Genomic DNA, 15,141 nt, shown 5'->3' with positions numbered 1-15,141 from the left:
GCTGTTAATGTGGCCCTGATGAGGATTAGCTGCTAACCAGGTTAAGTCCAGCGTCAGCAAAACAGAGGATTGGAGCTCAGGCGCTCGGGTTACCTGAGCCAGATGACAGAGCTGAGAACGCCTCAGGTGTGTTTCTGTCGTGAACTGAGGTGACACCACAGACCGAGGACACCTGAGTCACTTTGAGGAGCTTTGTTTTCTCCTCAGTTCTCCTCAAACTGACGCATCGTCAGCGTTTGTGCTGATGAAGTTCATCCTCGTCCTTCCTCCTCCTACATACCTACAGTGCTGGAGGAAGTATTCAGATACTTCAGTAAAAGTACTAATACCACCCCGTGAAAACACTGTGGAACGTGAACGTCCGGCCTGAAGACGCTCCTTCAGTCCAATGTCCTCTGAGACGGCCGTCCTCCTCTGTCTGGTCTGAGTTCACTGCTGGAGCTGCAACGTGAAACTTGACGATGATCGTTGTCTGTCAACAGATTTACTGATTAACAGACTGATCAGAAACGATCAGATCTTCTAAACTCTCTGTGTTCTGTGTGGAAACAGCTGACTGATATCTGAAGCAGATCAATGCAGTGAAGTAAAAAGTACTCTGAGACGAAGAGGGTCTCATGATCTCATGATTTTCCTCACCTTATTAATCTCAGGTGTATTATTACTCCTATGTGCAACATCAATACTCCAGTCAGAAGTACTATCATCCAATTACAATATCAGTACCTACTGTTCATATTTCATCATTCCTTGTTTATATTGTTTATATTGCTTGTTTGATATTTAATGTCCTTTTTACTGATGCCCTCAATGTTTGCTATCCACTTTGCTGCTGTAATACCTGAAGATTCTCCACTGTGGGACTAATAAAGGTTTATCTTATCTTATCTTATTCTTCCTTTGCTCCGTCCACACGGGGACAAACTGAGGATTTTTGTTCACAATCAGATTTAAATCCTTGAATTGATAAAAGTTTGACTTGTTGTTTGTTTGGACTGAAGAACGCTCACATCATGGATTCAGGTTAGTTCACACTGCCCTCCTGTGGACAAAGTGTCCACTGCAGCGTCTGTGTGTGTGTGTGTGTGTGTGTGTGTGTGTGCACGTGTGTGTGTGCAGTCACATGGTTTGAATCAGTCTCATGGCTGTTTGTCTCAGTCACACTTTGTTACAGACGGTGTGTTTTCTTGGTCTGTGGTGGAGGAAGATCCTCCATCTTTGAAACATGCAGGAAGAGACACAAAACACCTCAAACATTTAGGTTTGGAAGGAAGGAAGGAAGGAAGGAAGGAAGGAAGGAAGGAAGGAAGGAAGCACAAATGAGGACAGAAGAATGATGCGTTCAGGGACGTGTTGACTGATGAACAGCAGATGGAGTCATTTCACAAACTTTCTCCTCGTTTCCACAGAAACTCCTTACAACAAACATGTTTCTCACACACACACACACACACACACACACACACACACACACACACACACACACACACACACACGTGACCAGATTATGGCTCTGTCTTGATGTGTGACTGGAGGAAAAGGTTGTTCTGTTTTATGTTTGTTTTTATTGATTTTTGATTGATGAGTAGTTGATTATTGTGATTGTGATTATTGTGTCCAATTTTCATCCAAATGCAGCAGAAAGTTTGACTGAATCTCCAGAAAATGGTGCAAATAAAACCTGAGTGAAGGCTCGCCTCCACCCGCTTCTCCTGCTGTGATTCACAGGTGGAGACAAACGGCAGGTGGAGCTGATCCTGAATCCATCACACTGAAGACGCAGATGGACATGGGTGGATGGAGACAGGTGAACAGAGATGGGTGGACGGAGACGGGTGGATGGAGGCGGATGGACGGAGACGGGTGGACGGAGACTGGTGGACGGACGGAGACGGGTGGACGGAGACAGACTCACAGCTGCAGCAGCATCGACGGCTCAGCAGGAAACTGGATTTGAAGCTCTGCGTCTCTCTGACTCACCTGGACACCTGAGATCGTCCTCTCTCCGCCTGCAGGTGTCCTCCTGGACGTCTCTGTTGACCTCACGCTCTCGTCTCTCGTCCAATCTGAGCCGCTTCCCTGTGTCACATGTCGCCTCCACTTCCTGTTTCAAAGGGAATTAAACTTCAACCCAAAATGCTTTGTGTGTCTCTGATGACTGTGTTTCCACGGTAACACATGCTGAGAGTGTGTGTGTGTGTGTGTGTGTGTGTGTGTGTGTGTGTGTACAGTGACAAATCGATTTCTCTTTGATTTCAAACTTTGTTTCCTCTCGACTCGCCTGAGCTGATGTGTGTGTGTTTGTGGGCTCAGTTTGACACAGAGCGAGTATAAGATAAGATAAGATAAGATAAGATAAGATAAGGTAAGATAAGACTTTATTGATCCCACACGGGGAGTTTAGTGGTCACAGCCAGCAGGTTTTACACAGAGCAGACACACAGAGGTGAAGTAAAGCAGCATCCAGACTGTGTAACTGTCCGTTCGTACAGACCATAAAAACAGTCAAATGTTCGAGCACACACACGTTTTCCTGCTGGTTTAAAGCTTCCACTTTGTGCTGCCAGCAGAAGAAACGAAGCTCAGAAAGACCAAAGAAAACAATAGAGCTCTCTGCTTCCCATGAGGAGCTCCTGCCGGCAGAGTTTCCTCTTTCAGGCGTGTTACGTAACAGAGGAAAGAATGCAGCTGATCAGAGAACAGCCAGAGGTTCACGGGCGACACGGAGAAAGTGTACGACCCTCGGACTGCGGGGGGGGGGGGGGCAAGAGACCACGAAGAAGAGGACAACCTTCATCTTCACCAGTGAAAATCACCTGAACGCACCACTCAGCACCTGAGAGGCACAAGAGACATACTTAGAAATACCAGCTGACTGATGGAGGTCGTTCCTCTGAGCCGCTGTAATCTGATTACTCTCAGGAATGTGACAGGAGCAGCAGAGCTGGTGAGAAGCTGCTCTGGAGGAGCAGAAGAAGAGGAGGTGCAGATTCTCAGTGGAGCTCTCTGGGATTTTTTCGTGTTCTGGATCTCGTGCTGCGTCTTCGGCTTGTTGGCGGCGTCTCTCAGCGAGCGGCAGGGCGGTGACGGAGCAGGCGGGCGACAGAGTCCATCAAACATCAATCTATGAGCTGCTGTAACAAAGCTCGGCTGACAGGAACATCCAGCATCAAATCCTCCAGTCTGACCCAGACCAGGTATCTGACAGGTGGAGCTTCAGCTGTTGCTGCCCTCTGCTGGTCTGGAGTATTAATAAATCCTGTCTCCGCAGTGATCAAGACATAAAGACATCTGACAGTTGTCTTGTGTCAGAGAACTGAGGCTGAACGCAAAGGTTCATTTCCATAGTACTAATACTTTTCTACTCAGTGTGTAGTACAGTAACGAAGTACTTCGGAGAGGAAGGCTCGTGGCTTGTGGTCGGTCTGACTCTCTGGTGGCGAGCGGTCGCCTCTTTGTCTCTGACACTCTGCCAGCTGAGCTCAACTCTTTCCAGCGGCTCAATCTGACTTCCTGTTTTGATCCACAGCTTTGTTCAGAAGCTCATCATCACTTTCACTTCTGCTGCTTCAGGATTAACCGTCTCACCTCCAGACCAACAGTCAGACTGCGTCTTTCCTTCAAGGCTTTTGTGTTAAAGAGGCTGAAAACGGCGCAGCGGGGTCCGAGGGAGGCGATGGAGGACGTGTTTAATGACCAGCTCTGCTCATATTTATCTCCACAGCGAGTGATAAGGTGGGTGTGGTGGGTGGAGGGGCTGAGTGGGGGTTTTATGGACCTGCTGCCTGCTTCAGTTCTCCGTCCACGGAGGGGACAAAGTCCACTCTCAACCACGAAACTCGTCACTTTGACACGAAGCTGCGTCCATGTTCGGCAGCACAGACGTCAGGTTCATCTTCACGAGTGTGAAGCACAAACTCAGCACCAGCAAAACATGACGTTTTCACCTCCTGCAGCCAATCAGAGACCAGCATTTTCTTAATGGAGTGTTTGTTACCGAACACTTTGAGGCTAACGGCTAAAAGCAGCTAACATTAATTACAACAGCAAAAAGGTGAAGTAGGACACAGAATTAGGACGAGTGTTCAACCTGAACGGACAGGTACAGCGACGCGGAGCGGTGAGAACTTCAACCACACACAGTGACACAAGTACTGCACTGTTAGAGGAGTACTTTGTGTACTGTTAGAGGAGTACTTTGTGCACTGTTAGAGGAGTACTTTGTGTACTGTTAGAGGAGTACTTTGTGCACTGTTAGAGGAGTACTTTGTGCACTGTTAGAGGAGTACTTTGTGCACTGTTAGAGGAGTACTTTGTGTACTGTTAGAGGAGTACTTTGTGCACTGTTAGAGGAGTACTTTGTGTACTACCACAGAGAACGTGTTGCTGTGGTTTGCTCCTCCTCATGCTCCAAACGATCCACCTTGCTTCACGCACTGGAAACGTTAGCACGCTGCTCTCTGGTAGTTTGAAGTTTTGTTCAAACTAGTTAAACTATGTTTGAACTGCTGCCAGCATCAGGTCAACATTTTCATTTGTCCAAAGATCAAGTGAGGACACTTTGGTTCAAATACCTGCAGAACGAACGCCTCACTTTGTTCACTGCTCATTAGCCACAGTTAGCATGCTAACACATTCTACACATGGTAAACATTATACGTGCTGAACATCAGCATGTTAGCATCGTCACTGTGAGCGTGTTAGCATGCTGACATTAGCATTTAGCTCTAGCTTAGCCTCACTGAGCCGCTAGCATGGCTCGGTCTGGTTCCACTATCTGCAGAGACACTGTCCAGGTGTCCACAGAGACGACACTCAGCACACCTCGTCTTTAATCATCACTTCACTGTGGACTGAACTATCAGTGCTGTTGCTACGAAGACCTGCAGTTTATCACACCTTGAGCTCTGATTGAGAAAGGTGTGTCAGCTGTCGCATGGACAGCCGCCAACCAATCAGAAACTAGTATTGTCTGTGACCTCGAAGGAAGACAATCTGAGCCTCAGTGAGGAATTTCTGTCCATGTGTTCGTTCTCATGTGTAACAGTCTCGTCCTCTGAGTCATCCAGGCGCTCAGATAGGGCAGAGTGTGTGTGTGTGTGTGTGTGTGTGTGTGTGTGTGTGTGTGTGAGGCAGCTGGTATTTAAACACCACACCCTGTCCTGTCCTGATCATAACGGAGCTGCTGCTGCTCGCTGCCTCTCTGCTGCTTCTCTGAAGGTAAGAAAAGACAAACAGACGCTCAGATTTCTGCTGCTGTCCGTCACCTTGAACGCCACACACAGCTTCACGACTTCAGCTCCGTCTGGAGAACAAGTCTGTGCCAATCTGGGAAAGCTACAAAGTGACTGTGGAGGTGAAACCAGCTGCAGACCTGCTCTGATCTCTGCCCACCTGGAATCACCTGAACGTCGCCTTCGTGTTGGCTGATGGAGCTGCGGCCGTTACAAAGAGTTCATGAGCCTCCGCAGGGAGACGAGCGGCCCGACGCTCATTTCTTTATTTAACTGGATGCCTGTCGGGCTGCTGCTGGTCCTGGAGGTCCTTAGAAAAGACACAGAGGACGACAATCACATGGTGTTAAATCAACAAATCAAATCCATCCATAAAGGTGCAGGAAAACAGTGTCGGCTCGCAGCGACTGAAGGCTTTTATTGTGAAAGCAGCTGGATGGAGCTGCAGGGAGGTGACTCACTGAGAACATTTTGTTTGCTGCTCGAAACCAAAGCTCAACGGTTAATTAAAACATGCCTTTGTGCATTTTTGGCTGCAGACGTCGTATTTAGACCTCTGAACTGAAGCCGAGTCCCCCAAACCTTCACAATAAGAGCCTGATCTGATGCTGGAATTTTACTTTGAAAGCTGAAGATGACGAAGCCTTCTAACAGCAGATAATCTGATCAATCACATTTTTATTATTATTGTTACTGTTCACTGAACTGTGATCGATGCTGGAAGGCAGCCATCAGTGATGTTACTGGTTCAAAGTCAAAATTCCCCTTTAAGCCAGTAAAACAAGACTAACTCTGCATGTTGGCCTGAAACTCAGCTTCAGGACTGTTTGTATCAGCTGTTGCTACGTGAACACACTTCCTGTTGATGTTTTGTAAGAAGGTCAAAGGTCGAGAAAGATTTCCAGATTTCCAAATGTATTAAAGCACAACAATTTCACAGTTCAAGGCGAGTTTGGATTTCACTGAGGGATTTATGGAAAGTGTGTGTGAGTGTGTGTGTGTGTGTGTGTGAGAGTGTGAGAGTGTGTGCATGTGTGCGTGTGCGTGTGTTGGTGTGTGTGCACTTCTTCAGATCTGTTTGCTCTGTGATCCACTGTCCTTATCTGCAGCCCCGGCCTCTCTTGCAGACTCTGGCATGTTCCAGTCAATAAATCAAACACACCTACAGGATCTGAGCTCTCACCGTGAGGCGTTTACAGCCTGCAGGATTCCGCAGCTCTAAACACTTAAAGTCCATTGTTTGCTGGTTCATTTTTAGTAAATCTGAAAAGGAAACAAACGTTTCCTCTGGGAAGGAGGAGGAGGAGGAGGAGGAGAGGAGGAGGAGGAGGAGGAGGAGTTTTGAATGTACTGATGTGACTTTGGTGGTGACTCTGGTCGTTGTTGTGTTCTTGATTGATTACGAGGATCATCAGAATCAGACATGTCAAACGCTGTCGTCCGTAGGTCCACTCAACATGGCGCTGGTGTCCGAGTTTCTGGGCCAACTGACGCTGTCGTACGGAGCGGTGAGTGACATCACACAGGAAGCTGGACGGCAGCTTCTTTCTCAGGGTAATGCTGAGATAATTATTACAACATGAAATGTGTCCACGTCCTCCAGCTGGGACATCCTGCTCTCGTTAGAGACCGTTATGTAAGTGAAGGGAGAGATTCTCATGTCTTTACTGCCTGACGCTCTGAGGACGCTCAGCGCTGAGCTCTGTGCGTTTACTGCCACCATAAAGCAGGTAAAGGTGTGGTTTGTTCTCCACCCACTTAGTCTGATAACTCTGATGAAGACGGGGTCGTCCAGAGAGACGACGATGATCGATGACTCATCACAGACGATGATCGAAGGGGAGTCAGAAACAGAAAACTGCACGCAGGACAAATTCTTCTCTCTCCTCTGAGCATCTGTCATCGTTTCTTTAAAGGAAGGGATCAGCTCAGAGCCAATAAGGACACCAGGTTGACAGGAAGACCACGCCTACTTCTGACTCCTGACCAATGCACACGCAGAAAACTAAGGAAACTCCCAACATGTTGTTCAGTGTTTACAGTGAACACAGATTTAAAGATTCAGTCTATCCCACAAAAGTATTAGCATCAAAAAGTAATTAAAGTACCAGTACGAGTACTTTCACTTTGATACCTGAAGTACATTTTGCTGACACTTCTCTACTTTTACCTGAGTGAGGTTTTGAATACAGCACTTGTACTTGTAATGGAGTAATTTGTAACTGTACTTCAGTAAATGATGTGAATACTTCTCTCACCACTGATGGCGTCCCCACAAGGACAAAACATGAGGGACAATCGAAGACCAGCAGAAGTCTCCACGTTGGTTTTTGATGCTTTAGGTGTCTGTTCATGTGTTTGTCCCACTGGGGCCGCCGTACGAGCAGCAGCAGACCGTCAGGTAACACGTCTCCATGTGTCCTCTGCAGGAGGCGGAGCCCACATTCCCCACCGTGGTGCCGGTACGAGACTTCGACCCAGAAAAAGACGCCGTCAGGATCGAGACGGCCATCAAAACTAAAGGTGAGTCCAGACCAGCGGACGTCCTGAGCTCACCTGAAGGTCATGTTCTGTCACCTGTCCCGCTCGTGTCCACTGAACGACTGAATGAGATGAATTCTGGTCACATGGTCGAGACTCTGAGTACTCAGCATGTTCCTGCTCTCCAGAGGATCAACCCTCTAGATTTTAACAGTACTGGAAGGAGTACTCACATCCTGTACTTCAGCCAAAGTACCAGGACATCCCTGTGAAAGTACTATATTACAAAGAAAAGTACTGCATTTAAAATCTTACCCAAGCAAAAGTGTGAAAGTATTATCAGCTAAACTTACTTAAAGTATCAGAAGTAAAAGTAGTCATTCTTCAGGAAATAGTATGTGATGTTAGTACACTGTGAAGGAGCAGAAAGTATTTCTGATTCACTTAAACTTTGGGTGTTTGGTGCTGAGACTCATCTGGACTCACAGACACTGAGTGGCTGAGAACAGCTGATTCAACCTTTAGGTCCTTATTTGAACGTTCACTAGAACTCAAAACTGCAGTAGAGTCGAAGTATAAAGTAGTAAAAATGGAACAACTCAAGAAAGTGCCTCAAAACTCTGTTGAAGTACAGTACTTCAGTCAATGTACTTCCTCCATCAGGACAGCTTTGTGTGTGAGTGACATGGACTCCAGGGGGCGCTGCAGACCTGCCGCTCCAGGTCTCTTTAAGGCGCCGAGCCAAAGGTCTGATTCGTCCTCAGTCAGGAGACGACTGACCGGCGTCAGTCCACCAATGAGCCGCTCAGACCACAGCGGCGTGTTTTCTAAGCTGCGCTGACTGTTAATGAAAAGCTTTTAAGGTTGAGCTTGAAAATAAAGATGAAGTCTTCATGAAATCCCGCAGGTGTGGACGAACAGACCATCATCGACATCCTGACGAGACGCAGCTACGAGCAGCGGAGACAAATCGCCTTCGAGTACGAGCGACTCGCCAAGAAGGTTGAAAAGTTTGTCCTTCAGTCGACGTTGGTACATTTGACCTTTCAGGCCTGAAGCAGAAGACGTGTCTCTTCTGTCCTGTCAAAGTCAAACTCTCACACGTCTCACTGACGCTTCGTTTCAGGACCTGATCTCCGCCCTGAAGGGGGCGCTGTCCGGCTCTCTGGAGGCTCTGATGCTGGGTCTGATGAAGAGCACGGCTCAGTACGACGCCGCCGAGCTCAAAGCCTCCATGAAGGTCAGAGTCAGCAGGGCCAGAATGTAACTGAGTACACTTACACAAGTACTGGACTGAAGTACAGGTCTGAGGTAGTTGTACATGTTTCAGATGTTTCTTCTCCAGTTGTGTCACATGGCTTCATTTCAATAATCTGAAGCTCAGAGAAGACAAAGACAAAGACGAAGACGAAGACGAAGACGAAGACCTCCATGTTGGGCTTTAACTGGTTCTAAAGTATTTGAAAGTATCTCCAACAGTGAAGCGCTGCTGAACACTGATACTTCAGTACTAACAAAGTACTTTATTTCTTCAGTCACTGCGTCCGATTTACTGCAAAATGACTTCTTTTATTTTGGACACGAAGTATTTTTGGTGTAATACTTATTTACTTTTACTTCAACAGAATTATAAATGCAGGACGTTTCTTTGTGTTTCAGTATTTGTACATGTTGGTATTTGAGTACAGTATGTGAGTACTTCTTCTAACACTGGGGCGGCTGTGGCTGGTTCGATCCCCGGCCTCCACAGTCCACATGCCGAAGTATCCTTGGACACGATAGTGAACCCCAAAAAACTACTACTGCAGCAGAGCGCCCTCTGCAGTCCAGCTGTAAACTGCTGAGCGGCGCTCACAGCAGGAGCAGCTCAGACAGGCTCACCTTTGACGCGATGTTAGTGTCAGCGGGTAAAAGGAGTCTTTGCTGTTGACGTGTTCGTTTCAGGGTCTGGGGACCGACGAGGAGACGCTGATCGAGATCGTCTGCTCCAGAAACAACGAGGAACTGAGAGACATCAAGAAGGTTTACAAAGAGAGTGAGTCTGAGATCCTGCTGACATTCAACAGACCTCCAATAAAGACCTGATTCAGAATGAACGAGGACACACATCATGTGTTCATCTCCTTCATCCTTCATGTGTTCACAAAGTGGTGAACTCGCTCCATCCTCTGTGATCGACTGAGTCTTTCCAGGACGCCCTTTCATACCCAATCATGATCCTCTCACCTGTCACCAATGAGCCTGTTTACCTGTGGAATGTTCCAAACAGGTGTTTTTGGAGCGTTCCACAATCAGCAGATATTTACAGAAATCAATGAAAAACATGAAATATATTGACTTTGAGCTGTTCTCAGGTCAGTTTGTGTCAGAGAGGATCAGATCAGCTGATCTAGTTGAAAACCGCTGCTGTGTTAGCTAGCTGACATTTGTTACTGTGCGTTAGCTTCTGTGGCTAGTGTTAGCCTCTGTGGCCAACATTAGCCACGTTAGCCTCTCTGGCTAGCGTTAGCTCCTGAGACTAAGGTTAGCTTCATGTACTTAGTTTTCGGTTGTTTTTCACGGCGTTCGTATCTTTCGTTTCCTCTGCAGTGTTTAAGAAGGAGCTGGAGAAAGACGTGGCAGGAGACACATCAGGAGACTTCGCCAAACTGCTGCTGGCTCTGGTTCAGGTAGCTTCCATGCTAACTGCTGCTAACTGCTAACAATGCTCCATCACACTGCTCTGACAGCTTCAGTTACTTTACTGGTTCAGATTTTTACATGAAAACATGAAGAGTTTAGAAAATCTGATGCTTTGTGATAAAGTACTGAACAGTTGAAATTTGATATTTTTCTTCAGCGTTGCGCAGGAAACGACTGACCCTGTAAATGCGTCCGACAGTTTTTCATTCATGTCCTTTTATTGTTGTCTCTGAACTGAAACCTTCAGGTTGTTTTAACACTGACAGAAACGTATTTTCTTCATCTCCAGACGAAGAGAGACGAACCCTCGAACGTGGTGGACTATGAGAAGATCGACGAGGACGCCAGAGTGAGTCCAACCGTCCACATACTCACAAAAGGTTTTCCTGTCAAAGGCTGTGTTGTGTTGTGTTGTTGTTGTTGTTGTTGTTCTGTGTCAGCGCGTTTGATGGGGGAACGCTCTGTAATCAATAAACTGGATCTGATGAGGAATCGATCAATAAATCCCTCGTTCTTCTGTCGTCATGTGTGAACGTCTCAGAGTCTGTACGAAGCCGGCGTGAAGAGGAAAGGAACCGATGTGGCCACCTGGATCTCCATCATGGCTCAGAGGAGCGCCCCCCACCTGCAGAAAGGTGAACTACACCCACGACACAGCCGGGCAAAGGCGCGCAGGCGAAGCGTCGTATGCAGATTAAGTGATTAACCGACAGACGCCTTTTCTCTGTGAGTGATAATGTGACGCCGTCCGTCTTCACGTGTGTTCTGTGGCGTCAGTGTTCGACAGGTATAAGAGCTACAGTCCATACGACATGAAGGAGAGCATCAGGAAGGAGGTGAAGGGAGACCTGGAGAAGTCCTTCCTCACTCTGGGTAACAAACACGCTTCAGTCCTTTAGGACGGCAGGACAGGAAGTGAAGACATCAGGAAGGCGTCCAGCTTCATTAAACGTCCGTCTGTCTGTCTTCTGTCCACAGTGGAGTGCTTTGAAAACAGGCAGCTGTACTTCGCCAACAGACTCAGTGACGCCATGAAGGTACTTTTTATAGTTTGTCCACTGGTAGAAAGTAACTTTAAGTACTGCACTTAAGTACAGTTCAGGTACTTGTACTCCATGTGAATATACATCTACTCCACTACATTTCAGAGGGAAGGACTTGACGTGTTCGTCCTCTGCGTTTATTTAATGTCTGTTTATTTACTAAGTGGCGTCTCTGCAGATCGTTCAGTTTCTACTTTTATTTCTATTCTTATTCTTCTGTGACACTTCTAATTATTTATCTGTTTATCTGGACTCATTTCTGTCTTTGTGCGGCTGCAGCTCCTGAATTCTCCCTCTGGGGATCAAAAAGGTTTATTTTATATAATCAACAACTAAATTATGATATTATCATCACTGAAATTCAGAAAACACTCAGAAGTATATAAAGTACTTTAAAATCAGCTCCACCTTCAGCAGCTGCAACACAACAGACAGGAAAAGAGTGAAATGAGCCATTCTGCATACAGAGTACTTTTACTTTTGGTACTTTAAGTACTTGCTCCATCAGAGGTTGTATTTCTGTCAGTGGTAATAATACTGTTGTTGTACACACCGTGGTCCGCCGTCCTCCATGTCGTCTTTCCGTCTCTCAGAGTAAAGGAGCGAAGGAGAAGGTGGTGACCAGGATCATCGTTTCTCGCTGTGAAGTCGACCTGATGAAGATCAGAACAGAGTTTAAGAAGCAGCACAAAATGTCGCTGTACCAGACGATCGCTGTGAGTATCAGTGTGAGACAGACGAGTTTCAGGACATCAGAGGACGCGCTGACGAGACAGGAAGCAGGAAGACACAACACAAACTGTTTGTTCAGGAGGGAAGACGAGAGAAATCACAATGACTTAATCTGAACTGAGTTTAACTGAGCAGCTCACAGAAACTTCATGTGTCATGTGGTCAGTAAGTACATGCTCACAGTGGTAGAAGTACTTTTACACAGATGGGTACATTAAGTATTTAGATGTTTGCGCTTTATTTCAGAGAAAGTTGAATTACTGTTGGATTCACACAGAATACATATGATTACTTTATAAAATGAGGCGTTTTCACACGTTCAGCAGCACACAGATGAGATCACATGTTTAAAATCAGACAAACCATCAGAGAAGCAAGAGCGTTAAAAATCCCTCTGACATTGAACGCATCATCACGATGAGCTGTGTTTGTGCTTCAGGAGCACACCAAAGGAGACTACCAGAAGGCTCTGCTCAGCCTGTGTGGAGGAGACGACTGAGGACTGCGTTTCCCAGAAGGCCGCGGGGTTCCAGACGTCAGCTGATCTTCCTTCAGCAGAGCCTCTTTGTTTTTGCTTCCAAGTGAAAGTGATCATGTGACTTTCATCCTTTTGAGAAATAAAAAACTTTGCAGCTGTTCGTTGTTTGATGAATCGACCAGCAGAGGGCAGCAGAGACACACAGCCCGACACGTTCCACGTACTTGTACTTCAGTATTTCATGCCACTCTCCACTTGTAGTACAACACAGCTCAGAGGGAAACATTCCAGATTTTACTCGACTGCATTCATCTGTTAAGAGTTTCTAATGAAGGTTTATTAGAAACGAAATGAGCAAACATTTCACACAGAACACCTGAGACATCAGACCGATCAACGAGGGGACGGACAGACAGGGATCGATCACCTGTCGTTTAATGGTTTATTGATCTCTGCTGTGGAATCATTGATGTTTGATTTGCTGCTTTTCCTCTCAATGATCTCAATGATCTGAATGTGTTTGGAATCATGTGGAGCTTTGGACTGTTTGGACCAAACAAACATGGTGAAGGCGTCACTTTGGGCTCATTTCACCACATTTCTCACTATTTTCACAACATTTCCAAAGCAAACGATGGATGGATGGATGGACGGATGGATGGACGGACGGATGGATGGATGGACGGACGGACGGACGGATGGATGGATGGACGGACGGACGGATGGATGGATGGACGGATGGATGGATGGACGGACAGATGGATGGACGGACGGATGGATGGACGGACGGATGGATGGATGGATGGATGGACGGATGGATGGATGGACGGACGGATGGATGGATGGATGGATGGACGGACGGATGGATGGACGGATGGATGGATGGACGGACGGATGGATGGACGGATGGACGGACGGATGGACGGATGGATGGACGGATGGACGGACGGACGGACGGACGGATGGATGGACGGACGGATGGACGGACGGACGGATGGATGGATGGACGGATGGATGGACGGACGGATGGACGGACGGACGGATGGATGGATGGACGGATGGATGGACGGACGGATGGACGGACGGACGGATGGATGGATGGACGGATGGATGGACGGACGGATGGATGGACGGATGGACGGACGGACGGATGGACGGACGGATGGACGGACGGACGGATGGATGGACGGATGGACGGACGGATGGATGGATGGACGGATGGATGGACGGACGGATGGACGGACGGACGGACGGATGGAGGGATGGACGGACGGACGGACGGATGGATGGACGGACGGATGGATGGACGGATGGACGGACGGATGGAGGGATGGATGGACGGACGGATGGATGGACGGATGGACGGACGGATGGAGGGATGGACGGATGGACAGACGGATGGAGGAAACAATCAGCAGATTGATCCAGAATGAAAAGAATCATTAGTTTCAGAAAACGAGCTCTGCGTCTCGTCAGTGGTTGAAATGAACGACTTGACCGTCGAGGTCACATCATGAAAACAGGTGAAAGTGCTGAAAGTTCACACTGTCATGAAGAAAACTCGTAAGGGCAAAGCAAAGCAGACGGGGGCCTGCAGCGTGAACGCAGCCTCCAGGACGAGGAAAACGTCTGAAAGTCACAGAAAACCGTCAGGACGACGAGCGGAAACGAGACATCTGTCAAACTTCATCCACGTTCATTAATCTGATGACTGAAGACAAGACGAGGCTCAAACTTCAGAGCGTTGTTCTGGTTTATTACATCAGTCTGACGGGTGAACACACGGATCGATCGCTGTTCGATCAATATCTCTAAATGAAGCAGTGATCACAGCTTGAGGCTCAGCGTGTCTCTAAGGAGACGGACGGCAGCAATAAAAGCTTTGGTCAAAGAACGAGAAACCTCTGGACGGACGTTAACGTTTGACTTCTTCTTCTTTTTGTTCTAAATGTATCAATAATCAATCGTGTCTTTGATCGTCTGTCAGGCAGGCGATGGACCAAAAAGTCTCATTTCCAGAGTAAAGTTTGGCTCTGGTGAGCTGCACTTGTCTCTGGAGGATGAATCAGTGTTTGCCGGATCAAAGTCCGTATTTGAAGTGAAAATATTGGTTATTAATTAGTCCCCAGCAGACACACATAGACACATATTTGTGAAGTGTGTTTGTGTAATCTCACATTGATTCATGCTGGATAATTACATCCAGATAAAAGCTTCTTCTTCTGCTGCTGCAGGTTGTTTTTCCTTTAATGGTTCGTATGTTTTGTATTGTTTGTTTGTTTGCTGCTAATTTTTGAATTAAAGATGCTGATTTTACCTCCAGCAACACAAGAAAAAACAGGACGCGAATATATTCGGCTTTAAAACGAGGAATGAGTTTAATGAGGCTGAAAGTGGCAGAAAACGATCAACACGTCTCACTGATCTGAACACATGAAGGTCACAGACACTGGAGATACGAGGTTTTCACTGCGCGACCGGAAATCAAACG

The 15,141-nt window shown here is 47.1% G+C and overlaps 1 protein-coding gene across 1 annotated transcript; it reads left to right on the top strand.

The window, feature by feature from the left end:
- The first annotated feature begins 5,136 nt into the window (after nucleotides 1-5,136).
- LOC143325712 (annexin A2-A-like) lies at nucleotides 5,137-12,810 on the top strand. Its single transcript, XM_076738984.1, has 13 exons — nucleotides 5,137-5,220; nucleotides 6,681-6,742; nucleotides 7,664-7,757; nucleotides 8,623-8,717; nucleotides 8,842-8,955; nucleotides 9,660-9,750; nucleotides 10,305-10,384; nucleotides 10,687-10,746; nucleotides 10,939-11,032; nucleotides 11,175-11,270; nucleotides 11,376-11,434; nucleotides 12,034-12,156; nucleotides 12,612-12,810. The coding sequence occupies exons 2-13, from the start codon at nucleotides 6,692-6,694 to the stop codon at nucleotides 12,669-12,671; spliced, it is 1,017 nt and encodes a 338-aa protein (XP_076595099.1). The 5' UTR covers nucleotides 5,137-5,220; nucleotides 6,681-6,691; the 3' UTR covers nucleotides 12,672-12,810.
- Nucleotides 12,811-15,141: the final 2,331 nt, after the last annotated feature.

The sequence above is a fragment of the Chaetodon auriga genome, chromosome 1 (assembly GCF_051107435.1).
Source record: "Chaetodon auriga isolate fChaAug3 chromosome 1, fChaAug3.hap1, whole genome shotgun sequence".
Taxonomy (NCBI): Eukaryota; Metazoa; Chordata; class Actinopteri; order Chaetodontiformes; family Chaetodontidae; genus Chaetodon; species Chaetodon auriga.
Note: the sequence above shows the minus strand (reverse complement) of the source record. Positions and strands in the feature narration are given on the sequence as shown.

Coding starts and splice junctions, on each gene's coding strand:
- LOC143325712 (XM_076738984.1), top strand. CDS start 6,692: ATGGCGCTGGTGTCCGAGTTTCTGGGCCAACTGACGCTGTCGTACGGA. Junction 7,758..8,622: donor GACGGCCATCAAAACTAAAG/GTGAGTCCAGAC, acceptor GAAATCCCGCAG/GTGTGGACGAACAGACCATC. Junction 12,157..12,611: donor CGCTGTACCAGACGATCGCT/GTGAGTATCAGT, acceptor TTTGTGCTTCAG/GAGCACACCAAAGGAGACTA.